The 26,428-nt window shown below is 38.2% G+C and overlaps 1 protein-coding gene across 1 annotated transcript in view; it reads left to right on the top strand.

Moving 5' to 3' along the window:
• The first annotated feature begins 14,338 nt into the window (after positions 1–14,338).
• Positions 14,339–26,428, top strand: part of ASZ1 (ankyrin repeat, SAM and basic leucine zipper domain containing 1) — a 36,020-nt gene continuing 23,930 nt past the window's right edge. The window contains exons 1-4 of the mRNA XM_083860444.1: positions 14,339–14,445; positions 15,995–16,091; positions 21,210–21,332; positions 24,228–24,339. Of these exons, the coding sequence (XP_083716570.1) occupies positions 14,347–14,445; positions 15,995–16,091; positions 21,210–21,332; positions 24,228–24,339 (431 nt within the window). The 5' untranslated portion in view covers positions 14,339–14,346. The remainder of the gene's footprint in view (positions 14,446–15,994; positions 16,092–21,209; positions 21,333–24,227; positions 24,340–26,428) is intronic.

Raw genomic sequence — 26,428 nt, 5'->3', positions numbered from 1 at the left:
TTCATATTACAGGATAAGGATCATGTTAGATAATCACACACAGTGGTCTGTGCTATCAGTGACCAAGCAGGCATCAGTCTTGAAGCTGTCCATAGAACTGGTTGATAAAAATGCATTCTTCCATTTAAAAAGGAATTCCTGACATGTAAGAAATGATCTTTAAAGATGACACTTTTTAATAAAAATTGCTAAACTGCCAGAACATAAAGTTTGATCATCAAGACCAGCCTATCACTGCTCTATGTAAACCTGCAGAGCAATTCAATCCTACACAACCCCTAGGTGATGCAGACTAAAAATTACTTCCCAGGGCTCTAGGTAAATTAAGGCTTATTGTAAAATACTGGTTATACTGTTAACACTGCAAAATTAAGGGAGCAAGGAATATAAGGGTATATAAAGCAACTCAGGTTCTTGACTTTTTACTTATTTACTAAAAACCCAAAACTTTACATACTGATATAATAACATATATAAAGGAATAAAAAGCTGGCCAACCAAAGGCTGAAGCACTTTGCAAAGACTTAAAAACTGGTGATGAAGTTCACGTTCCACTGAGTTCTGCCCACGAACTAGTGCCACTATCTCCCACGTCTGATAAGAGACCTACCTGGATGATAATTCTGAGATTAGTTTTCTGAGTTAGTTCTGCTAAAGCTATTTGACTTGAAGACAGTCAAGCACCCAGTCATGGGCTGATTTATGGAACCCAAGTTGCAGTCCTTTATTTGAACTCTATCTTTCAGATGAGGGACAATGTGATATTTTGTTTGATTTGGTTTTGTTTCTCTGTGGTTTTTTTCTTGTTTTTTTTTTTTTTTTTTTTTTGAAAGGAAAGGTGCTATTTGATAGAATAAAAACAAGCAAACAAAATCAACCAACAAAACCAAACAAATCACACTTGTCAGGTGTCTCAGTTTCTTCCCACAGAAGGGAGAATGGATAATCTCAATTTTTTTGGCATGAGGGTAGAGAGTCATGGTAATAATGGGTTCTGAGAGAAAATAAGAAAAAATGGACAAATTTAACAACAGTAAGCACTGAAATGATAGACTCGAGCAGTTCTGAAGAGATATCAGAGAAAGCATTTTCAAATTAGACTCTAGAATCAAAAAGGCTTTTTAAAAAGCTCCATTTTATTTTCCTAACCAAGAGTTTCTATAATTAGCTAGCAACAATTAGGACTATTAAGTTGGTTAATGTCAGCACAATACTTTTACAGCAGAGTTTAAAAAAACAGGTATACACAAAAACTGTTAAAACTAACAAACTTGGTTTATTACTTAAGAAAGGGAAAATATTTGCAGTTTTATTTCTAACTGCATTTACCACAGAAATTAAAAATAGGAATTTAATACTCTATCCTTACATAGACATCTCCCTCACTGGCTAACAAAAATTTAATTTACCCTTCCCTGTGCCTGTGTGAAAGGAAAAATGGTATCTATTCATGCACACTAATGGGTTATAAATTAGTATAACCATTGAGGGAAAGAACCTTCTGTGGGTCTAATTGTAGACAGCACAAAAATTATGTACTTGAAATAATATACAGGAAAGACAAACAGTATCAAGACTTCTGTCTACATTTTTGCATAATACATAAGTAAAGTGAAATGCTTTCCTAATTGATGCATAGTTAAGCTGCAAAAGTCAATGACCCACAGCTTTGTTAAGCTTATATGGACTCAGGACACAAACAGATGTACATAGAAAGGGAAACATTTAATGCATTCACAATGATGATTTATTAAAATCTGAAATGCCTTTTTATTAAGTCAATCTCTATTTCTGTCAATTTAAGAGGCAACATCTGGTATATGCAGTTTACCACAAAACATCTCCTACTACAGCTTTCTTTTTTTCACCATCATATCCTGGACAGCATCCTGGCTCGGGTTGGCAACCACAGCAGATAGGTCTGTCATATACATCTGGCAGCAGGAAACGAAAGAATTTTTTATTGACAAAAATAAAGACAATTTCATTCTGACAGAAATATAATATGGCTTTAGACACTTCTTTAAGAGCTGGAAAACAAGAAACAACATATGAGTACTAGCAAGAAAACAAAATAATATGAACACTTATGCATGTTTGCTGTAAAATAATTTCATTTTGGAAATCAGAAATAAGAAATATTTTCCATTTATTTACTTTATTACCTTGTAAGTTGTTTTCCCTATTATTGCAGTGCTACCTAAAGTGAGCTAAATCAGGATTCTAGTCACTCTTTTCAAACTGCTTTCATTTTGAAGGTAAGATTTGACAAATAAGTGAGACAAACTTTTAGATTATGAGAAAACCTGTAAAAAGAAGAGTCAGCAGCATGCATATTAAGGGCTTCTCTTTAAGCTCACCCTTTATCCAACCTCAGCTACTTTTCTGCTTGTCTCAGTCAAGCAGACCAAATACACTTTTGAAAGAGCAGGTTCACCCAATTACATCTGGGTAGGAAGAAGGTGGGCAGGGGTGCATAAATGGAGAGAAATCAGAAAGAGAAGTAGACATTTAGGATTTTTAGAAAGAAGTAGTTAAACGGAAGTGTGGTGAGATTTCTTACTCCTTTCCTTAAGAAATGATTAAGAACACTAATAAAAAAACCAAAATTAGAAAAAAAAAGTTGGAGGTTGTGTTTCCTGAATTCTAGATGTTAAGCTGAGAGTAGAAACACTGAATACTAGAAGAAAGGGAGTACCAGCAATAATTAAATTTTATTCTTCAAAGATTAAACCAGGAAAGAAAATGAGAAGAGAATTCTTAAATGGATTCCGTGCTGAAAAATGCAGGTATAACCATTGGAATGGCTGGCACACCTCCTTTTATGTATGTATTGATGAAAAAAAAATCAAAAAACTATGAATAGTAAAAAAATCCCAAACACCAAAATGGCAAACAAGGTATTTGTCCTGAGATATGTCATAGGAATTCTGAAGAGTGAGCATATGAGGAGGCAGCTTTCCTAAACAATAAGACCATTCCAGCACCTTCTAGTCTAACTACAAACATGCTTATTCTACCACAAATGCCTGGGGAGAAGTTCCCTCTCAAAACAGAGGCTAGAACACCAAGTGCCTACACCCAGTCTAGTACATTATCTATATCCAATGAGCTTGAGTTACTAGCTTGTCACAAATAGTCTGCTTGGGCAGGCAGGAACAGCAAACAGATCGCACTGCAAAAAGGCAACCTTTTAAAAGGAAACACAGAAAGAGTAACCTACCCCTATCCAGGCACAGCTGACCCCCAGCAACAACCTTGTTAACAGAATAAAAGATGACCTACAGAACAGAACAGTGAAGAAGAAATATCCTCCATAGAACAGAGCTCATGAGAAGGGGGGGCTAAAATTTTCTGTGTAGGTATATCAATTGTACACACATAGAGACCAATTCATTCCCACTTGGGATACCCCCCCGTAACATATTCAGGAGAAATTAAATTAAAATTGGTGTGTATCAGTGCTGCCTCAACAAGACAAAAACTACTTGGTGATATTTCCCTGCCTGATTCATGATTTTCAGGTTCTGAGTTTCTATTAAAAAAAATATCATTTGTGTTCTTCTAGGAGGTTGGCATTTTTTTTGAATCATTCAGCCTAACCCAAGCCAGGATCCACACCCATCAGAGGCTTGCAAAACCCAGAATGCTTCAGATATCATTTATCTAAAAAGAATCCTTAAATCTTACTTCCTGCAATTATATATATATGTGTGTGTGTGTGTGTGTTAAAAGGATGAAGGCAGAGAAAGGTAAACAGTTAACCAAATCAAGTGGGATGTTCCTTAAGTTTCTGCTGCAACTCAGTAACAGGTGGAGCATGTGATCCAAACCCAGCATGATCAATAAAAAATCTTTTTTGCCTTTTAATCATCTCTGGATCAATTAGATGTACTACTCCCATATGGTATGCTTATGATTAAATTTATTTTCAAACAGCAGTTTCAATGCCGTTAACTGAACTCTACATTACCAAATGCCTTTCCTTATACTTAATCCAATGTTCTCATTATACTTCTGTCATTGCTGTTTTGATCATTAACTGTATCACTAGATGCGGCTTAATAATTACTCATTGCTTCTAGAAGACTTAGGATAAAATTCTTCCTGATTCCTCAGGTTTTCTGGAAAAAAAAATTATGTCATTACCTGTTAAAAACTTTTAACACTATTTCAAGAGTAGTTGCAGTTTTTAACAGTCTCCTAAGAGTATTGCAAAAGTACAGCAGGGAGAATAACAGTTTAAAAGAGCAATTGTGTTCATAACACAATCATTACAAGAATCTATCTGTAATAAAAAGCAGTCCTCCCCAGAAGTCCTCGCAAATAACAGTTTGAGGAATCACATGCAACTACTGTATTGCAGAAAATCTCCCCAAAACAAGATCTGTTTTTATCATCTCATGCTCAAATTTAACACTGTTCCTCAGGATCTGCTGGTAATATATTAGACAGGTTATCAGGTTGTGAACTTTTTCCTCCATGACTCTAAATTTCAGAGACATCTAGATAAAAAGAATTTTTATAGGAATTAAAGCTATGTGCCTCTGCATGAAAAAGCCACTTACTTGAGCAAGACAAGGCAGAAGACTTCCTCTTGGCAGTATTCAAATAAACTAAGTTATGTCAGCAAAAAACTACAATCAAGAAAATTTTCCTTAATCCAAAAAGATTGTTTATTGCTTTTTCCCAAGTAAAAACGAAAAGTCTGAGATTAGACAGTATGGATACTAGAACTAAGCATTCACACTAGAAACCACCTAGTTCAGAGGGATCCTGCCCTTCAAGCACAGCATGTCAATCATAACTTGCTCTTACCATGACACTGCATTCACTGCAGCACCTTCTGTCTCACAGACCTGGAGAACAGATGAAAGCAAAATATCTTGGTACCAATTCAGGAAAGTGCTTCTGACAGATCTAAAGAGGCACACAAGAAGTGGAGTTGCAATGACCTACTGTGGGAATATACATTCTCAATACCTACTGGTATGCACTATGGTCTCTGAATTGCCCGGGCTCTGGGCAGTTAATTGCCACAACAGGACATGATGTGACTCTGCTGCTGACTGTGATACTCCTTTCCACACAGTGACTCAGAGCTTTGTAACCTCAAAGGTGTAACATTAGAACGTGTTGCAAAATGATCAGCAGTGTCATGGGCAGGTAAAACAAGACTATTTTGCTAATGCGTACAAATAAAGAGGAATAACAAGTAGATGTTAAAGAGAAGTTGTATTTACATACTAAAAGTAGAAACTGTGCAAGCAGGAGAAAAAAAAATTCTAAATCATTTGAAAGCATAGACAGCCTTAACATTGCTTCCAAATGAAACGAAGAAATCCTTTTCTCCAGGCTTATGCTCTTCAAGCTAAAATATGCTTTAAAAGACACATTAATTCCTTAAAAAAGTAGTTTCTTTCAACAAACACTGCTGGCTACAGATTTATTTGTAAATACTCATGCTATGCTGTTTAGGTAATGTAGATAAGACTTAGATGAGGTTTGTCCTATTTAATACTTCTGTGAAAACCTGTTTTCCAATCATGTATTCTTTATATAGAACATAAAATATATATACAAAAATTACAAATCCTAACTTAAACTGATCAAAAAGAGTCCCAAAAAGAGTCAAGGCTTATGGAAAAATAGAACTTTCCCATACTGGCCACCTAAACCTATACACAACGTGTAATTTCAAGTGCTACTTTCAGCACTAGCTAATTTTTGCTACAAAGAAATTATTAGCCCAAGAACACAAAAAGTTCAATAATGTATTTTCTTTCTCCGTGTCTTGTCCATTCTCTAAATAGGTACAGTGATGTTTTTAAGACCACTGTTCAATAGAACACATATGTAAGAACATGTGATTTAGAGGCATATAACATGCTCCATGGTTTTTTTTGTTTGTTTGGTTGGTTTTTTTAAATTTGACAGGCTAAAAAAGCAGCAGAAATATCATGAGATAGATAAATGCTTTAGATAAATGAGTGTAACATACTGCAGCGTTTCCTATGACTGAAGATAAGAAAACAGTACAATCACATTACAAAGATTGAAACTAAATCTCAGAATTGGAGTTCTTAACTATTGGAGCGCCAGCTATTGCCATCTCCATTGCTGACAACCAAATTTCCACTGACTTCAGATAGTGACATTTTTTGTGCTTGAGGCTAATGAAATACTTTTGTAGTACAAGACAGAGCTACATCACACATCCTATATGCCTCATGCACTAAAATTAGGGGCAAGCAGGCCTAAACCTAAATTATCTTATTAAGAAGTAAGCAAATGTGTTGTAATTTCCTAGCCTGGTACAATACGCTTCAGGATAAATCCATGTGACTTAACAGATTCTTAGCTATTTTTAAAAAAATCAGTGTGTTTAATTTAGCATCTTAGAATTCCACAGCTGTTTTAATTTGGAGATCTCAAGTTGCTTTGCAAATGTTACTAGATCAGGTAAAGTACACACAAGCACAATGGTGTGTCTAAATAATATTTAAATAATAAATACTCTTTCTAGGTGAGTACATAGATCCTAACAGTAACATGCATCAATAACTGGCACTTGATGCTTTTGAGTCACCCCAGATTAGAACGCTTGTGTCTTCAACCACAACAGTACTAAGAATATAACACTATGACTTCAGTATGAACTACATATATTTTCTTTAAAAAGCTGTTGTGGAATGATGGAAACAACATTTTTTGTTATATTTAACCACCATGCAAACAGTTTTCTGTAAACATTTAAAGCTCTACAGGCATTTAAAATAGAAAATAATGCCTACTGTGACAGACTCAGTTTCTTTTTCCTTCTCCATATTGCCATAATATTCCTATGATCACAATCTATTGAACTTTTTTTAAATGTTTTTTTCAATATTGTAGTTCTTTTTGTGATGGTTCGTGCAAAAGATCTGGTGTGTAAAGACCTTCTCAGTTCAGTATAAACACAGCTTAGTAAAACATTAAAATTCCATTTTTAGTGTATTGATCTCATTTTATTTTAGCCAAAGCAAAGCCTAGAGAGGACTGTTGCATTTTTAACAGTATTTTGTTTGTTACTGATGTAAGAGAGGGCTCAAGGAAAAAGTGATGACTTGTTAAGAAATGGAGAAAGTCTTAAAGGTCTTCCAAACAGCCAGCACTACTGAGCTGCAGTTTTCCTTGTCCACTGGCCTCCTCCTGACAAAGGGAATTTTCTCTGCCCTCAGTTCGGTAGAAACCAAACGTTTACCTACGTCTGCCATGAGTGCAAAGAGCAATTTACTTTCCTTCCCAACCCTGTCTTTTTTCCTCTTTGGATAAGTCTTCATGCAAACTTAACTGGTATTGTATCAATAACACAGCTTGCTTTCTTGCTGCGATACTTTAAGCTCCTCGTGAAACAAGGATGTTTAAGCAAGATCAACTGTAGAGGCAGCAAAATTTCCCATGCAAAGGAGGAAGTGGAATAGTATGCCTTGTTCTTCAGAGCCAGAATGGGAAAAGGATGGTTAAAAGTAGGAATAAACAGGAAAGCAGGCTAGGTAAAAGCAAGGTGAAAGAGCAGTGTCACTGCTGAAGTCTTCTGATTTATTTTTACTATCTGCATATACAGTGTTTGACTTTGAAAAATTCAAAGCCAGTTAGAACTAAAATATAAACACTTCTAAAACCTATGTAGTAAATATGTGAACATTGCAAAGAAAAAAAATCAAAGAACAAGCACACTGAATTCCTCTTTTTTTTTTTTTCTCCACAGCATTATGGTACAGCCTTTAATTGTGTTGTCACTTCATCTAAACTTGTCCATCCTATTCCAGATAATAGAAACCAAGTAAGTCTAACAAACAGAAAACCAAACTGAACAAACAAAAAAAAAGATGCTAGCTAGAACCATTAATTTCCCAAGAACTCCCCTAAATTCAGAATCAGAGGTTAGATATCCTGACACCCAGATGAAATTTCCATGTACCAGGAAAATCTTATTTAAAGCACTCTGTCTTTTGTCTGTTCTTCTAGATGCTGACAATAATAAGAATCCCATCAGTGTCATTCCTGCCAGTTAATTCTATTACATCATGAATTATTTAAGTAGAAATACTAGCAAATTATGAAGCAGGTTGGTGGGAATATTTGCCTATTACAAAATTCTGTCCACTTGAAATGACCAGTCAGAGCTTGCTGCCAAAGGAGCATGTAGAGATTTTGCAGAAACTTAGCCAAAGGGTCAACTGGAGGTTTGTTACAACTGGCTGATGTGGACAAGGAAACCTATGATCATGGCTCTTTAGTGTAAGCCATATGATCCCTTTCCCCCCAAATACATCTGGATTTCAGATACATTCTGTGATGAGTTTGGATGATCTGGTTAAAGAAATGGGTATTTCAAGGAAGATCACAGAAAATAACTATATGGGACAGAGGCAAATTTGTCTATTGCAGAACCTCAAAGGATTTCCAAAACTTTAGTGCAAGGTAAGTCTTTTAGGAAAGCATTATGAAAAAGAAATCTAGATCAAACAGCTGTTGGCAGCTTACACACCTGCATTAACAAAGGAGCTGTCTTCAATAACCTGGACAGTTCTGGTATATAGGATGATTAGGACTCAGGGAATTTTACAGTATCAAAATAGATAGGAACTGCTGAGTATTTTACTGCACCATTTAGACAGTATGTATCTTTTGTAATATACTAATGCCTGTTGATTTCATGCACTGAAACTAATGGGGTTTTTGTAACAATAGAACTGTTATATCTATGGCAATAGCAACTTGAATGAAGGAGTTATGTCAGTGGTTAGAGACTCAGAGAGAAAAAGCTGCAGATGCATATACAGGATCCCATGTACATGGTTCTGTATGAGCACACAGGAGGCTGGACTATGACCATTTAAATGTTAGGGATTTACTAGAGAGAAGGAATCTTTTACTATAAGCTCAATAATAATTCCTTTAGAATCATAGAACTGTTACAATTGGAAAAGATCATTACACAGCACCATCATGTTTAACACTAAACCATGTTCCCAAATACCACATCCACATGCTTTTTGAACACTACCAAGATGGTGTTTCTACAGCTTCCATGGGCAGCCTGTTCCAAAGATTGCCCACCTTTTCAGTAAAGAAATTTTTTCCTAATATCTAATCTAAAGCTTCCCTGGTGCAACCTGAGGCCATTTCCTCTCATACTCACTTGTTACCTGGGAGAAGAGATTGAACCCCACCTCAATACAACCTCTTGTCAAACAGTTGTAGAAAGCAATATGGTCTCCCCTGACTCTCCTTTTTTTCCAGGCTAAGCAATCACAGTTCCCTCAGCCACTTCTTATAAGACTTCTGCCCCAGACCCTTCACCAACTTTGTTGCCCTTCTCTGGATATGCTCCAACCCCTCAATGTCTTTCTTGTAGTGAGGAGCCAAAACTAAACACAGGATTAGAGGCCTTACCTGTGCCAAGTACCGAGGGACAATCATTGCCCTAGTCCTGCTGGCCACATTATTTCTGACCCAAGCCAGGGTGCCCCTGGCCTTCTTGGCCACCTGGGCACACTGCTTGGTCATGTTCAGTCTGCTGTCAACCAAAGACAATCAGGGCATCCATCCCCAGCGCATACCTGCTCCCACATGCCCAATAAGGAAGACTTATGGTTTCCTGTTACTTGGACCAGCTGTGACAGAATAGCTCAAATTATCACAAAAGTCTCTTCCACAGATACACACTTGGGCACATCACTTTGGAGAGCAGAATAAGGATGCAAGTATAAGACAGACAGAAAACACCACAACATCTTTGAAAGGTTTTCCCACACAGTGTGTTCTCATGATTTAACTGTCAGCATTTGCAACAATTTCAGTTTATACCACTGGGGATGTGGACAGTGTCACAACTACTCTTGAAGAGAAGACCTTAAAGCAGATGTAAAGGAGATGCTGCTGACTTTGCTGGAAGAGATGGATGAGATTAAAGGAATCAGTAACAAAGTCCAGTTAGCACATGCTAGGAATTCAGTGAGGGGCTGAACAGTTCCTCTCAGAAGAGAAACTGAGATTTTAGGAGCTCTGGATTACCAGCATCACTTTGGAGAGCCAGAATCATAGATCTTAATATAAAATACAATCCTGACTTAATAAACTCAAACAAAAAAAAGTCCAGAAGACAATATATGTGTGGGAGTTCTCACAATGCCCAGAGACTACTGGTGAGCAGCCCCAGCAGCTGATAACCAAAGACTTAACATCCTGTGGTAAACCTATGATAGCAAGCCCATTCAGTATGAAGACATGACAATCAGATTGTATGCTTTGCTAACAAAAGAAAAGAAAGAGGAAAAAAAACCAATACAAAGCACCAAATATGAGAAAGTAAAACAAGCTTTTGATTCAAAACCAGTACCTTTTCCAAGAAGCCATATTCCTTTTGAATTGGTCAAAGCAAAGTAAGAATGCTGCAACCAATAAAAGTATTATATATGTGAATATACTTGAATATGTGGATAACCTTCAGTCTTGATAAAAGTGGTAGAATGAAGTGAGACATCAGAATAAAAGGTAAATGGTGTAGAAAGCTCAAAGCAGCACTCGATCATTATAAACTGCCTTTAGGAAATTCAAACATTTGAGTTTCTAAGAGACAGGCAATACTATTACAAGTGGTTGCCTGAGTACCAGGAGAGAGTCAACAGGCTGAAACAAGAAGGTACTCACCATGATAACGAAGTGGGAGTACTGCCAGTTAAGATTAAGGGGACGAAACAGCATAGAACAGAGTAGAGATAGTGAAGGAATGAGGAATTTTTAATAGAGAGGTTGTATCTAGTAATATCAGGAATTGTTCTGACATGGACTTTCTACACAGGACTAAAGCTTCTAGGTTATATGGAAAGAAGCCAAAACTCTACCTGAGTGACACTAAAATAATTTTAAAAGTCTCTTCAACATCCTAATTCTTGTTCTAGATTTTTTTATACATTACTGTCATAATAAGAGGCACTTTCACAACAGGATTCAGGTTTTCATCATGTCTATAAATTCCCCACTAAGTATGGGGAATTTTGACAATGATTTAATGCTTCTACCAGAAAACAAATTTTACAAACAGAAAACCAGTTGGTATGCAATTTATACTCATGTGTTTGGCAGCAGATCGAAAGTTTTACATATCAGGTACCATCCAGACAGATTTGGTAAAGTGGACTGGAGGAATACAGCTGTAAAAAATGAATTATTAGCAAAACAGATAAAATGAAATGCTTTCCATCTTTTTAAGCCCATTAGAATAATTACTGAAATAATTATGAACAACTCTATTTGCTGCCGTGCAGCATCTCATAACAAAACAGGATGGCAGAACTAAAACTGATTTAACACTAAGGATGATTTCAGATCACAGAAGGAACACAGACCACTTAAGTGCTTTTTAGAGAATAAGTATCCACCTTTATACTTGAAACACCTTAAATATAAGAGATGCTACAGCTATTTACAAGTCAGCTGAAAATTCATCCAGGACAATGTAAAGTACTTTGTTTCCCCTTTGTTTCATGAATGTGACCTGATAAATTGCAACCACTTCTGCTACTTTATGGGACTTTTTTCAAATTACACAAATTCCTGGATGTACTGCTCTTATCCATGGAACTGGTACAGCTGTTAGTTCACCATCTCCCAGCTGAACATTTACTGGTAATTTGTCAATTCTGTGGACCCAGAGCTACTAACCCTCCCTGAGAATGAGGATGTCTTAAAATTTTCCCAGCTTGAGCCATTCTATAATCTCCTCCTGCATGTAAAATGAGTACTGCACACAACAAGGAAAAGATGTTGGGAAGTGTTCCTACAGGAGTAAGTAAAAACACACTGATATTTAGCAAATATGGATGACAGCCAGGACTTACCATACTGTCAACCAAAATAAGTCTGCCTAGCTGAAAAATGAAGACAGACTTCAAGGTCACAAATAAGCTGGAGTAAGAAGAATGTGAAAAAGAAGTAGGAGAGTCTACATCAACAACAATGTCTGATTTACAGTACCAAGCAAACACAAAAGGAGAGATCACCTGCTACCAGCTTCTGCATGATTGTCTTGTTCACATTCGAAACAGCTATTGGGTACACTGGCTGCAAGGTTCTTCTACATTTTGAGCCTTTGAAAGGAGTTAGGATTTTTTGTTTTAACACTAGGTACTATCAGGCCTGTTACTGAAAATGACCTTCCTGGAGTGGTGCCCTTTGAGAGAGCAGCAGTATGCAGGTTGCATTTCAAATGTCTGTTGTTTTTAAAACTGTTATTTTAATTTGAATGGATTATAATGCAGAGAAAAGGAAAAAAAATCACCAACAAACCAATCAGCCATCTCCAAATCTGAAACCTGAACCAGTACAAATAAATCACAATTGTCAAATACTAAACAATTGGTAGTGTATTAAAGGTAATGAATTTATTCATAGTACCAGCACCAGTTAGAAATAACTCTCTTGGAACATGTGATGTCAGCTATAAAATGTCACACTCACTTGTCCTTAGAGTTTAGCTGCTGAGGATACAAGTTCTACTAGCAAGTCCAAGTTAATTCTGTAACACAATTAAGCCAAATTAATAATAATATGGAAGCTTGATTCTGGTTATGGTTATTACCAAGTTGAGAACTTTGTAATTCAGTAGAATCAGTACAGATACAGAGAAGTTACATAAAAAAGGCATAAATACTACTTTTCCTCTGCAGAAAATAAGAAATATTCAGACCAGTAATATAAAATCCCTGAAAATTTAGAATAAAAGTTACAATTCAGTAAGAACTGACATGGCTACAAAACCATTCAATGATTACACATGGTAAACATTATATCTTCATTACTGAAATATTTTAAACAGAGGTTCAGTGTATACAGGTAAATCTAAAACAAGCATATAAAGCTAAGCCTTTATATAGAAGCATGTATAACAGCTGAGTCAATTTTAACAACCTTTGCTCCAGGGAGGCTGTGTGAAAATAAGGAGGTTTGCATTTCTATCAAGTTTCCAGAACTGGAAGTTTCTCTCATGGGAGTTCATTTAAAATGTTCACCTAGTTCTTACACCAGAGTTCCTCGTTGTTAATAATCTGACTTTCATTATACTTTAATGCAAACAGGCTGTCATATTTAACAGACAAGCAAATAAAATCCAGAAAATGCAGCTATTAAAAATGTCAGGCAGGCACAATTGAAATATGCAGACCGTGCAGGTTTCTTTTTTAAGAAGTGCAATTTTTGTAGCACTCAGTATGTTCTAAGCTAACTCCAGCTAAGTTGCAAATCCCAACACAGAAAAAGTTGCCTTACCCATTGCATTGCACTAGGAAACAAACGTTAAGCAAAAATTAAAATAAATAAGTAAGAAAACTTCCACAGCCACCTTCAAATCAAGAGGAGGGTAATTTTTGTTCAAATTAACTTGCCAGAATTACATTTTTGCAGTGTCATGGGCACAAGGACTACACTTATCATTTTGTACTCTTGGCTCCAGCACCAAACTCCACTTCTCTCAGTGGATGCTCAATTTCATTTCGACCTGTGGCAAGGCCTGAGATAAGCCCAAGGAGCAATGATGGCAATGGATAAAATACAGGACTTCATTCCTATTTGTTCTTCAGAGAGTTTCCCATGAACCTTGTGGCTGGTGAGACACCATCAGCGGGCATTACAAAGAGCTCCAACCACAATTCTGAAATTAAAGCAATGCCCTGTGTAGGCAGGCTGGAGGAGGAAACTCTGGCCCATTAACCGGGGGCTGCTCAGCTTTCCCGCCGCAGGCCGGGCTCTTTGACACGGCGTGACGTCACACACCGCAGTGACGTCATGCCTGCCGCCAGGTGAGGCGGCCTGGAAAGAGCAGGAACATGACGTCAGCAACTACAGAGCGGAACCCGTATCTTTTACCTTGAATCCACACCTATAGACCAGCCACGGCTCTAAAGACACAACTTCTCACGTGGCTTTGCCGCGTCTCCCAGCACCCACAAAGAGAGCGGCCACGAGCGCACCCCGCCACAGCGCCACGTGCTCACAGCGCCACTGCCACCGATCCCGTGTGCCAGGCACCGTGCCACCCCGCCCGGCACGAAACGACCCCGCCCGCCGCTGCCCAGCACGGACCGGCCCCGCCCGGCTCGGAGCGGCCCCGCCCGGCTCGGAGCGGCCCCGCCTTTCCCCCGCCCAGGCGCAGCCCCCGCCCGCGGCGCGCCCCGCACGGCCCGAGGGGCGGGGCCTGGGGGCGGGGGGCGTGGCCAGGGGCGGGGTGCGGGAGCGCGGGAAAGCCGCCGCCTCGGGCACGTGATTTGCCGCTGTGAGGCGAGGCGCGCGGGAGGCGCCGCCATGGCCGGCCCCGTGTACTCGTCCCGCGTGGTGGCGGGAGGCGACGAGGGCAGCGACAGCGACGACTGGGACATTGGCGTCGTGCGGCAGGAGCCGCAGGTGGGGCTGAGCCTGGGGCCTGCCAGCCGGGGGTGGGGCGCCTCGGCTTGGAGCCGTGAGGGGAGCGGAGCGCGGTGGGGCCTGGGGGAGGGCGCGGCTGGGGATTCCTCTTGGGCTGTTTCCTGCCGGCGGAATGCTGATGTGCCCTCCATCCAGTAAATGAAAGCTGAAATGTAGGGGTTTATCCTATTACAAAAACCCTTAATCTTTATTTAAAAGCTCTTTCTCCTCTTAAGTAGCTGGCCCTAGATTGAATCATATTTCAGCATGAGAGTAAATTTGAAAGTGGCCAGAGGCCTGTAAAGCTTTTTTGTCTTAAAGCCTCTCTTGAGAATGTTTCTTGCTAAGTTGAAGATTTCAGTCATTTTATTGCATCTAACAGGTGTGAAGTATCCCTCAGTGTGAGGTAGATTCTCTGAGGGTTTTTAAATGTGGGTCTATCTCATGACCAGAATTGAAAAAATGAAAGTATAACTGAATTCTTGAAGTCTTAGGCTAAAGATTATAGCCAGTGTTTAAGAGGCCTTAATCTTAAAATAGATTTTCATATCGAAAGAGGTGTGCTGTTTGAAAATTTTTGTTTGAGTAGAATAAAAATAGGGCTAAATTGTTCTACTGACTTTTTCACCTTTGGTTCTCTAGACACTTGTGTTAGGCTTAACAAAAGTTATTGGAAAGATGGGCTACAATATGCTGTAAAATTGTATATTTCTATACAAATTTGAGAGTTAAAAACTTCTGATAAATGACAGCTTTGTTTCATACCCACTCCTGTCTCTAAGGAAACTAGTGAACAATCAGTCCTCTGCTTACCAGTGTATGTAAATGTTTTGCACGCTTGATAAAGCTCCAGCAGCAATCTTGAGCTGCATCTGCAGCTTTAATAGAGAACGAATTTTTGATGCTTTTGAAAACAACTTCAACTGAGCAACTGTCTGATGCATAAACAAGTCTTTTGGTCAGTGCTTTTTTCAGTCAGAATGTTTGTGATGCAGGACTACAAATGCCTGTCACCACAGAATTAGGGTGACAGAGGAGCTGTAACTCATCACAGCAGTGGACTTTTGCTATAAAGCCAGACAACTAGTTATTGAGGTCCCTTGACTCAAGGTCAAACTTTCATATCTGATAGTTGTATTTTTTTAACATTGTACTTCACAAGATGTGAAATGGACCAAAAAAAAAAAAAAAAAGGGTACATAAATGCATTGCAGAGTTCTTCTAGTGTCATAAGATGAAAAAGAATCGTAATTGAAATCAAATTATGATAAGTAAAATTGAGAGCAGCGTGGGCGGATAGCAGGTCTGTTGAGAAAGAAGATATTTCCATTTTCGGGGAATGGAACCTCTCAGAAAAAGGCTTTATAGTAGACCCTGAACAGATCTACAGAGATGGAAGAACAAAAGTTTTATGTTGCTTTTGCCCTTCTTATTCTTCTGTGCTGTGTCCTTTCAGAGATTATTAGTGCTTTTATACTGAAACCAAGCTATATTGATTTGCCTTAAAACAGTCTCCAGATTTTGACTTAATTTTTCTTTGTTTATCTAGCTGTTGGATCAAATGTTGCAGGTGGACAAGAATGAGGCATTAAAGAAGGCTCTGTTTCGTGGTGATGTGTCATTAATTGAAGAACTCTTAAACTCGGGTGAGGAAAGTCAGTTACAAAGTTGAATATTTTTAGTGAACTCAGCAAGAGTACTAAACTTTCTCATTTAAAACAAGACTTTATATCCTTTACTGGAAACATTCACATGTTCCTACATGCACTCAACACATTATTTTGAAAGATTAAATTACTTTTTCAGTGACTCAGATTTGGTATTCCAGCACATTCCTTCTAATTTATGTTTTCTTTTGTCAGTCAGGAACCCTGAAAATTGAGAAAACTATAATGTTTGAACTATGAAATAAGGTGTCTCTTTGTTTTCAGATGCATCTTTAACATGCAAATAGCAATAACAAACACTGAATTAGAGGTGGTTTAAATTGAGAGGGAGAGTTCAGTGGGTGGTCTTTGGTGTTCAAAGTTGTACATGGGGTAAGAAGGGGAGGCTAGCCTTTTTTATTTTCATGTTCCCCCAGTTTGGAAATTCCTTTTCCTTTTTTTTTTTTTTTTTCCTCTGCAGCAGTGTTAAGTGTCTGGTATGTGCCCTGTGTAATACTGCTGTCCTGGCAACGTCAGCTGAACAAAGATTTTGTGATTCTAAAAGGTCTAACAGGCTTTTTGTGGCATTTGTCTCTAAAAAGTAGTCTGTTTTAACACTGAAAGCCTTTTTTCCCTATTCTGTTACTCAGTATTTGTCTTTAATGTGTTTGTTAATCAGTGTTAGGAAGATTGGATCACTTATTGAAGCATCCAGGGCAATCAGAAACTGCATAGCTGAGTTGACCTGCCTAGTGATAATTGTCAGGAAGTTCTGCTTCAGCAAGCAAGGAGAATATAGTAACCAAGGGCTTGTTCTCTGAGGAAAATCTGTCTTAGGGAAGAAAGTAGTTTATTGGTTAGCAATGGGCTTTTCTGAGTTTTGAAACAATGACATTATTTGCCCTTTTGGAAGCCAACTGTTTCTCACCACAATGGGGTAATGGTTTTCCTTTTTAAATTAAGCAAAACTACTGCACAGACTGAAACACAAGAACTGCAGTAGAAGCATGAAATACCTCTGTCTCACTTTGAGAAAATATATTCCTATTTATGAGTAGAGTTTTAGTGATGTCTGTGCATCAGATTGCCTCATTGTTTTGCTGTACCATCCATTTTAAATTGTTGTATTGCAGTCGAACAGCAGTAGTTCACTTTCTGTGCTGACACCTGCTGCACAGTGGACAGTTGTGTGCTGTTGGAAGATAATAGGTTTCTGTAAGTGCACAGGTTCAGGCCGAGGATTCATGTAGTCTAGTTTCCTGTCCCTTGAAACAAACAAGGCAGTATACAAAAGAACATGTAATTTCCTTAAAATAGGATCAACCGTAAATTCTGACCCATCCAGTCAGAAAATAGTGCAGAGCAGTAGAACACAGTGCTCCATATTATGGAGCTCTTTCTGAAGAAGGGTAACCTTGTCCTTCAGGGAATCTGTGTTCAGGTTAAATCTTTACCTCCAGAAATACCTTTAGTATATGTTTGGTAGAGCTTGTAGGAGGCTCACTACCAGCAGTCAGCCAAACTTAAGGTTTGTGTTAGAAGTGGATTTCCTAGCAACAGTTGGGGCTGTTCCTTCAGGTAGAGTGAGATTGTGTTGGCTTCTAGCTTGGTTAGATGTTGCTGTAGTATTTTTGATGCTGAAGCAGTTTTAGAGAGCTTCTTTAAGAGATGGACAAGCACAGTGGTTTTTCTTACCACTTCTATTAAATGACAACTTAGGAAAAAGTCTGAAGTACATGTCACAAAAAATAATGCAAACAAGTAGCACCTTCAAAGATGATTTGGACATTTTGGTTTGCTTTAGGAGTAAAATACTTAACACCATGGAATTCCTGTGTTCCATTTTCTAAAATGGAATTAAAAGTTATGACCTCATGGCAGTTTAGGCTGATTAAAAATGTAACTACAGTCAAATCCTCCATTTTCCTTCAACAGTTTGTTCCACTTACATCTTTGAATGAGTCCTGGGGCCCATCTCATCTTTGGTGAGCCAGTTCAGAGAATTGTGAGTAGTAGTAAACAGCAGGAATGGGAGGGTGCCCAGTGTGTGAGAATAATTTTTCAGCCAGTTCGGGACTCTGAACCCTGAGTCAGGTGACCACCACAGCTGGCCCAGAGGGGGAGAGGACAGCAGCTCTAATATGACTCAGCTTTAAGGTCGTGTGGGAACAGACCCAAGCGCAGACATACTTAAATCAATACTTCTACTTAAGAAAAGTCTTAGAGAATGCAGCATTTTAGAACTTCCCCTCAGGTAAATGGTGTCTGATTGTGGATGGATTCCAGCACTAAGAGCTGTTCTTTAACTGCATGAAAGTCAAGACCTCATTTTTTTGATGTCAAACATGGAATTATTTAGCAGAGTTAAATTTTTCTCTATAAAAGCAGCCTTTCTACTATAGCTGTTATTAGCCACAGTCAAGAAAGTATCTGAAAAGGATATGAGAGAAACAGTGACAGTCACAAAAAGAATGCAGTTCTTACTTTGCTGTTCTTTTGCTTAACTATTGTTCGTGTTCTGCACGTGGTTTCTGGTATAGTTTGTCTGTGGCCAGAATGTGTTTCTTTCCTTTGCTGCTTAAACAGGAAGATATTTATCTGTAATTCAGATTGTAAAGAAGAATGTTGGTTTGTGTCCTAGCTATAATTTGTGAGGCCAAGCAACTGAAGAGCTCCTCTGCTCATACCTACAGAGGAACACAGATAATAGCAGGTGGGGAAGCCCAAATAATGCCTGGTTCAGCTCCTCCCAGGCCCATTATGGAAGCCAGTAGCCTACTTCTACAGTCTCAGAGAAGCAGAGACCATGTGCAGGCAAATTAGAGACTCAGAGCAAGGGACTCCCAGCTGCAACAAAAGGTCCTTGTGCCTGAGGCCGAGTGACTGTGGAGACAGGAGTGAGTGAAAGCTGTGCCAGCCACAGGAGTGGACCAGAGGTGGGAGGCCCTTGTGTCTGTGATGGCAGCAGCTGGAGGGGATGGATGACAGGATGATACTGGTGCTGCTGTGTTCATCAGAGTGCTCTGTTTGTCTGTGTTGATCACTCTGGCCAGTGGTGGGGGTGTGTGTGTGCATGGTCCTGCTGTGAATACATGCTCAGCATTGATAGGGGTTGGACCTGCAGTTCTGGAGGGCAGCAGCCTCACTTCTCTGGCTGTTGGATCTAGTCTGATTTTTCACAAAAAACATTTTTACTAGGCTTTGCTGTTTTCTCAAGGAGAAAATCTCAAGGATTTCTCAAGGGCCATTTTAAATGCTGGACTAACACTGCTTACTTCAATAACAGCTCATGTAATGAGAGTAATAACCCATTTGAGTAGTCATTAAGGTGAGACATTTCTGGTTCAGTCAAAAACTCCTATAACGAAGAAGCCACATGACTGTTCCTGTTTCAGTTGTCCTTTCTCTGTCTTCCTCTGGGATTACAGCTTGTTTGCATTGGGACTTTCACACTAAGTGGTAGTTCAAAGCAGTCACTACCAGGATGGTAGGAAACTATGCAGGACGAACAACATATTGCCAAGTAGAGCATTCTACTTCTAGAACTTGGAAAATGCACCAGCATCATGGCAGATAATGGCTGCTATACATGTAAAGAAAGCATTGAGGAAAATGCCTTCTCAAGTGTTTTAATAAGTCTATATATAATTGCCAAATAGATCATTTGTCATTGTTGTTCTGGTATGTATTAAGGTAAAAAGCTTTAGATGGGAGCTCTAGTTATTACATGGACTGCTTTTCTGATCACAACGAAAAGAGATTTTTTAAAGATGGACAGGGTGACAGTTCTTGGGTATTTTTTCTTATACTAGTAGTACTTCAGTGGATTGTTGAATATCAGACTTGCTAAATTCTTGAAATTACTTACAAGGAAGTTCTGATGTGACTGCTAAAGGACATTTTCTGGCTCCCCTTGTAACAACTATGGGCTTCAATAAAAAGTTCAGTACATGGCAGATAGGCCAGTGTGCTGTGGTATTAACTGCAGCTAATATGTGTGCTACTTATGTGTGTATTGCTGAGGAGGTTGATTGTAAACTCTGTGGCCTGCAGGTGTGAGAATGCTTCAACACATGGCTTTCATTGAATTGATGCTACCTCTTATTGATTCTACAATTCCAGTGATCTTAAGAAATTAAAGAATGACCTGTTAGTTCCTCAGCTTTAATGACTTTATATTGCTACACTGAATGCATCTTTGATGTAGTACCAAGACAGGAAAAGTATTCATTTTGCATGAAAAAAATATGCATGTAGCTGAACTGTCACAAATTTCATAGGATAGTTTTGGGTATTTTTTTGGAGTGTTTTTAACTAAAGAAGTGTTTTTGATTATCCATGGTCACTGTAGGACTTATATGGAACCAACTGATGGAATCTTTTCTAGAGGAAGTAATACTTGTTGAAGGATTGAAAAATGCATACAGGTTTTTATTAGAAAGTTGTCAGATGAGTATCTCAGTCTGATACTTGGTTCTTGGTGCATTTGGGAAGGCTGGGCTGTCTGACAGGCACGCTTCTAGCAATTTTAGCCATTCTGACTATTATAAAGAGTAACAAACAATTTTAATGATTGGACCTTGCATAGTCTCCTATTTCTTCTTTTTATTGAGATTATGTTTTGTGAGTGTCAAACACAAATCTTCTAGCTAACTGTCTTCCAGGACAGAGAATACAAGGAGCTGTGAATCAGGAAACCCTAGACGTTGCGCTCCTATTTGCCTGACAAACAGTTTGCTCCCACAGCAGTCTTCTTGGCTTGGCAAAAGTCAAATTTTTTTCATTTTGATTGAAGAAAGCTAGTGCACAGAAGTAGAGAAAACAGATTCTTTGTGTTTATATGAAATTACTTTTGCAGCTAAATGTTTGAAATTTTTAGTGTTGTCTTTCTGTGGTACTTAACTCCTTGGATTGAGAACATTAATACCAGTTTTAAAAGTTGTTTTCTGGTGTTCTAAATAAAGGTGTACTAAAAAAAAGAAAATGCTGTACTCTCTACCTTGTACTAAATGCAAACAGGGTGTAACCTTAATAATGATACATACTGAGAGTAAGTTTTATAAAAAACATGTTTGTTGTGATGCAGTTTCATGATTTTAAATTCTTAAATTTTGCCAGGTATCAGCATAGAAACTAGCTTTCAGTTTGGATGGACTCCCCTGATGTGTGCTGCCAGTGTGGCTAACTTTGCAGTGGTACGTCTTCTTCTGGACAGAGGTGCTAATGCATGTTTTGAAATAGGTAAGATGGGAATGAAAAATACTGGCTGGGAATGCTTAGTGCCAGACATTGTCCCTATCCTTATTCTCTTCTTTACATGTGTAGGGAAAACAATGTGGAACTGAGACCCACTCTACCTTTCACGGTTTTGAAGGAAAAGTAGTAGTTTTAAAGTAAAAAATTGTGTTCTTGGAGTTGATCTGGAATCAGTCGATTTCTCTCTCAATTTCACTTTCTCCCACACCCCCCAAATCCCAAGTACTTTTTTTAGAAAAAAAAGTGTTTGGAGGTACTTGCTCAAAAATTGTAGTATGAAGTTGTACAGGTAAAACTTACTGTGTTTGATCCTATTATGAGCTATGTACATGCAGAAACCAGATAACATCTCAAACAACATGAATAGCTTCCCAGTTCATGGGAAACTAATGTGGACTTCTCTGAAATTAGAGTGCATTTTTTCTATTTTCTATTGAGAAAACTTCTTCAGTGTGTTGCTAGATCACCTTTTTCTGCAAGAGTTCAGTGTAGCTTCTAAGTAGTACCTGTTCCTCTGTCAATTTTATTGGCCTAATAGTAACTCTTTTTCTACTTTAATTGTGGTTATTTTCAATCTCTTTCATTGCACTGGAATATTTATCCCACAGTACTGCCAAGTATGTAAGAGCAGTAGTCATATTTTCCAAGTAACTTGACAGTATTTGCAGTAGTAGTAGTAGACGGAAATGCAGATGGTACAAATCTGGCTCTGAAAATTTTCTCTAATCTCTTAGCAGTTGATCAGAGTATGAGATTAGAGTAGATTGCCCACACCAAAAGCAATCCTGCCTTCTTCTAATCACTGTCCTTGTAGCCAGTTTCAAAGAACTTCTATGTGTCTGCCTACAGTTCATATTCCTTGTTTATGGCTGTAGAAAGCTATAAATGGGCTAGAAAGCTATGAGCAATACTTTAGGCTGACCAGGTAACCAAATGCAGGACATTTTTTCGTGTGTGTGATGGCTGTCTTTGCCCAGAGTGGTAGGATCAAGTTTCTTGGCTTGTTTCTCTGTTAGACTGTGTAGGGAAAGTGTAACTAGGGCATAAGGGCAGCGGAGTACTGTCCAGCCAGGAGCAGTCCTGTAAGTCATTGATTTGGGTCAGGCCACGTGTGTTCAGTAAAGCTGTGCTATCCTAAGGGGGTACTAAGTCTCACCAGCCCTCCTGCTATTTTTTACGTCAGCTGGCAGTCATACAAGTGATCCTATAGTAATTACCCTTTAGCGCTTATAATCCTAATAAACAGCTATACTGTTAGTCACCTTGAGTCATTCTTCAGCCATTCTTTATCACTAGTTATTTAATTTTTAGCCCTTTCTGGTAGTTGACAAGATCTAATATATCGTTCACTGTGTGATGGGTTGAAAATGTTGCATCCTTGAGGAATAATTTCACCAGAACTACTGGAGTTTTCATCTAGTCTGAATGTAAATGTACCTTTTTTGCACTCGTTTAGCAGTTATTCTCTATAAAAGAGAAATCTAAGAATTCCAAGGTGTTTCTTCCCTTTTGTCTCTTGCTCACATGTATGAACTATAGGTAGGCTAACAGAAATTAATTTCCCACTCTTTATCACTGCCTGAGATAATGAATATAACTGCAGGTTCCTCCCAAATACCATTCCCAGATTGACAATGCTTTATTTAAAGTCCTGCCATCTTCCCATTCATGTTCTAGTTGATAATCAGGTGAAACATTTTGAGTAAAAAATTGTCAGCGTATCAAGTAATTTCTTCATGAGGCAGTTGAAAATTAAAAGATGGTATATTAAAAAAACAAATTAATTTAAATGTAGAACTAAGTTGTAGAGGTGGAGGATGAGAAGTGGTGAGAGCAGTAGGGATAACGTACCTAACAAACTTTTCATGTTTAAATACAATGAAATCTGACCTCGTTGAAGAATGAAGATGTTAATTATAGAGAGTCTTAAAATTTCTACAAGAAAATTAGAAAATGTGTTGTAACACTTGACAGGATATGAAGTAGGTGCAGCTGATATTATGCTTCTTGAGTGGATGAAGGCATGTTGGAACTTGTGAACAAGTTTGTGCAATAAACAAAATGGGCAGTTACTCAAATGGCAGCTTTCTAAATTACATTGGGGCCAACTAACAGGTGTTTGAGGTGTTATGTTTCCCATATGGAAACTGTGGTAATCATGGGAAGGAAGGTCTCCTGTGTTCTTTGGGCAAACAGCAGTTGTACAGTTTTGATTTGTGAGCCAGGGTGGTGTGTAACACCCAGCTGGTTTCAGAGCTGGAGAAGTACATATGCTGGTATTCCTATAGACTGTGTAGATGCTCTTTAAATCCACACCTAAACCAATATTTTTAGTAGTTCTCCTGCTACTACTGGACTATAGTAAGTTAATAAATTTAATTCTTCCTCCTTAAGACCTATCATGAGGCCCTTTTGCTTCAGGTGTCTTTTGTATGGGCCTCTGTTCTCAAAATTGATGTTGCTTTGTGTTCACAATACATTTCGCGTACATTTTTCTATCCATTGATAGAAGATAGTTGCTTCCATTTACTGGAGGGAAGGAACAAGGGAGTGAATCTACTGGTGTGGAATGTGTTTTGAGAAATAAGCATCTGTAGTTAAGCTCCTATTTGTAGCTTTGGGGTACTTTCAAGCTATTCTAAACTTCAGTAGAAATACATGCTTTACTACTGTGATTCATCTTTGAGTATCTCCTCAGATGCCTTTGTCTTACCTGATCATTCTAGTGATTTTCACAGACAGGAAAACAAGATTTATATCCTAGAGTATCAAAATCTCAGTAGCAACTCTAGCAAATATAAAGAGTTTTAAAGGAACTTATGGATTAGCATGGTATTTACATTTACATGTGTAATTCTCTAACTGCAAATTTCCAAACAGATAAATACACTGTGTTGATGGCAGCATGTACTGCACAAGCTTCAGAGGACAACATCTTGAACACTGTTGAGCTGCTTCTATCAAGGAATGCTGACCCTAACCTTACTTGCAGGTATTGAAAACCCCACATCTATAAATACAGTACAAAATTTAATTGTTATACAGAGACGTGTTTATAGACGTAGCTGTTGTTAGTGGTTAAGGTGAAGTGTACATACTTCTTGTAATTTCACTGTTGTTGGTGTAAGAAAAGATTAGTACCCAGATACTTAGACTGATTAGTACAACTGTTAATCTGAATAAATAAGACAGTGATCAGCTTTATCAAATTGTAAGTATATTCTTCAGCTGAACAGAATAAAAATTAGTCTTAATTATTCACTTGAAATATAGGAGCAAGAAATATGTCCTCTGCCTTTCCTGAGTCATACTGCCTCTTCCGCATAGGGATGGAAGTGAAATCAATTCATTCTTTATTTAAATTCATATCCTACTTTTGAACTTTTTGTGCGTATCTGGCTGTATTCTTTTCACAGAGTACTTCCTGAGGAAAGCAAAACTCTGTAAATAAAATACATTTATTCCACTACAATCTGGAATAATTTGGATTAAAGAGATTAAGCTCCTTTTAGAAATAAGTAATAGTGTTCTTCTTCAATTACAACTTTGTCTCAGCAGTTTGAAGCAGTGCATTGTGAGATGTCTATAGTTACACAGTCTGATGAAATGTTTCATTTTATATGAAAAAAAGAAATAAATTCTGGACTGACCCCAGGATAAACTGTTTGCCTCTGCTAAAAAAAAAAATACTGTTTAGGTCAACTGGTTTTTCATATAATAAAATTTTTTTACATCATGCCTCTTTCATCATGTTACCTGGGATATATAGACTGAGTAGCTCTCTAGAAAGAGTAGAATTGAAGGCCTTTGGTTTTCCTTAGTAGAATTCAATTACTCAAGGCCCCAGACCTCGCTATGAGCACAGTTCTGATAAATAAGGAGGAAACAGTTCTGCTGAAGTGCAGCCGATGTCTGGTAACAAATTTAAATGCCATTCATTTGTTCTTTATAAGAGAGACTAGAAATTCTTCATGAGAGAAGAGAAATCTACATAATCTGAAATAATTACATATTGTTGTCAGCTGGGTGCTAGAATAAACGTGCTTTAAAAAATAAAGGAAATCATTGCATTATTAACTTTGTCTTGGCTGTTGGGAATGTAAGCAAGAGTGCAGATTTGCATTTGGACAGGCCTTTGGCTAAACTTTGGAAGCAAACAGTGTCAATGCTGACACAAGAAGTAGGAATTCTAATTTTTAAATTTAATTTATAGACTTAGCGTATGTTTTGCCTGGTTGATCTTTATATACAGATATTTATCTACTGTCCTTTTGTGTCCTTAGACCTTGTGCTAATATGAGTTATTTGTCCATCCAGCAGATACAGCTTTTTCACTTTTGCAGTAGTAGTCTTTCTCAAATGAAAAGTTAAATTAAGTGACAACCAGAAATGTCATATTTGTGCTAAATAAAAGCAGAGGCTTGAAAAATCCAGTCCTTGTCATCTCAAACCTTTGAGCTGCCTTTATGCCTTTCCAATATTTGACATATGCGTATCATTTGGTCTGCTCAGGCAACAGCTGCTGTTTCTCATGGGCTTCTTGCTCTGTGTTCAGAAATGAGAATAAAACACAATAAACTATCTTATGTTACAATAAAGGATCAAAGAGCCCCCCTCTGTCCCATTTCACCTGTTTCATTGGAGCAAGCACGATGTTCTGTGGGAGTGATCGGAACTGTCAGTGAGTTGAGATGATTGTGAAAGTATTTCCTGTATGATCAGCTTACCACAGATGAAGAACTAAGATTCTCATTATTTGGCTTTCTCAGCCTGTAAGAACCAGAACAATCCTAGGAAGCTTCTCTTTTGTCCACCAGCCACTGGAATGTGTGTGAATGCAAAGCAGAATACTTAACCTTCATGTAGGGCAAGGTTTAATGTTTCTCCTTTCTCTATTGCACCATCAGGGCAACCAGTAGGCTCTTTTATTTCATGTCATCTGGAAGTGATGCACAGAAACTTGGTGGGAGTGGGTCTAGTTTATAAAGTGTGTGCGGAGTGAGGAAGGACTAGTAGGAAAGAAACTGATTTTTGTAATGCAAAGGAAGGAGGTGAGTTTAGGAATGGGTAGGTAGATGGTG

This window comes from Zosterops lateralis (assembly GCF_965231275.1).
Source record: "Zosterops lateralis genome assembly, chromosome: 4".
Taxonomy (NCBI): domain Eukaryota; kingdom Metazoa; phylum Chordata; class Aves; order Passeriformes; family Zosteropidae; genus Zosterops; species Zosterops lateralis.
The sequence above is the reverse complement of the archived record's forward strand: the minus strand, read 5'-3'. Positions and strand labels throughout refer to the sequence as shown.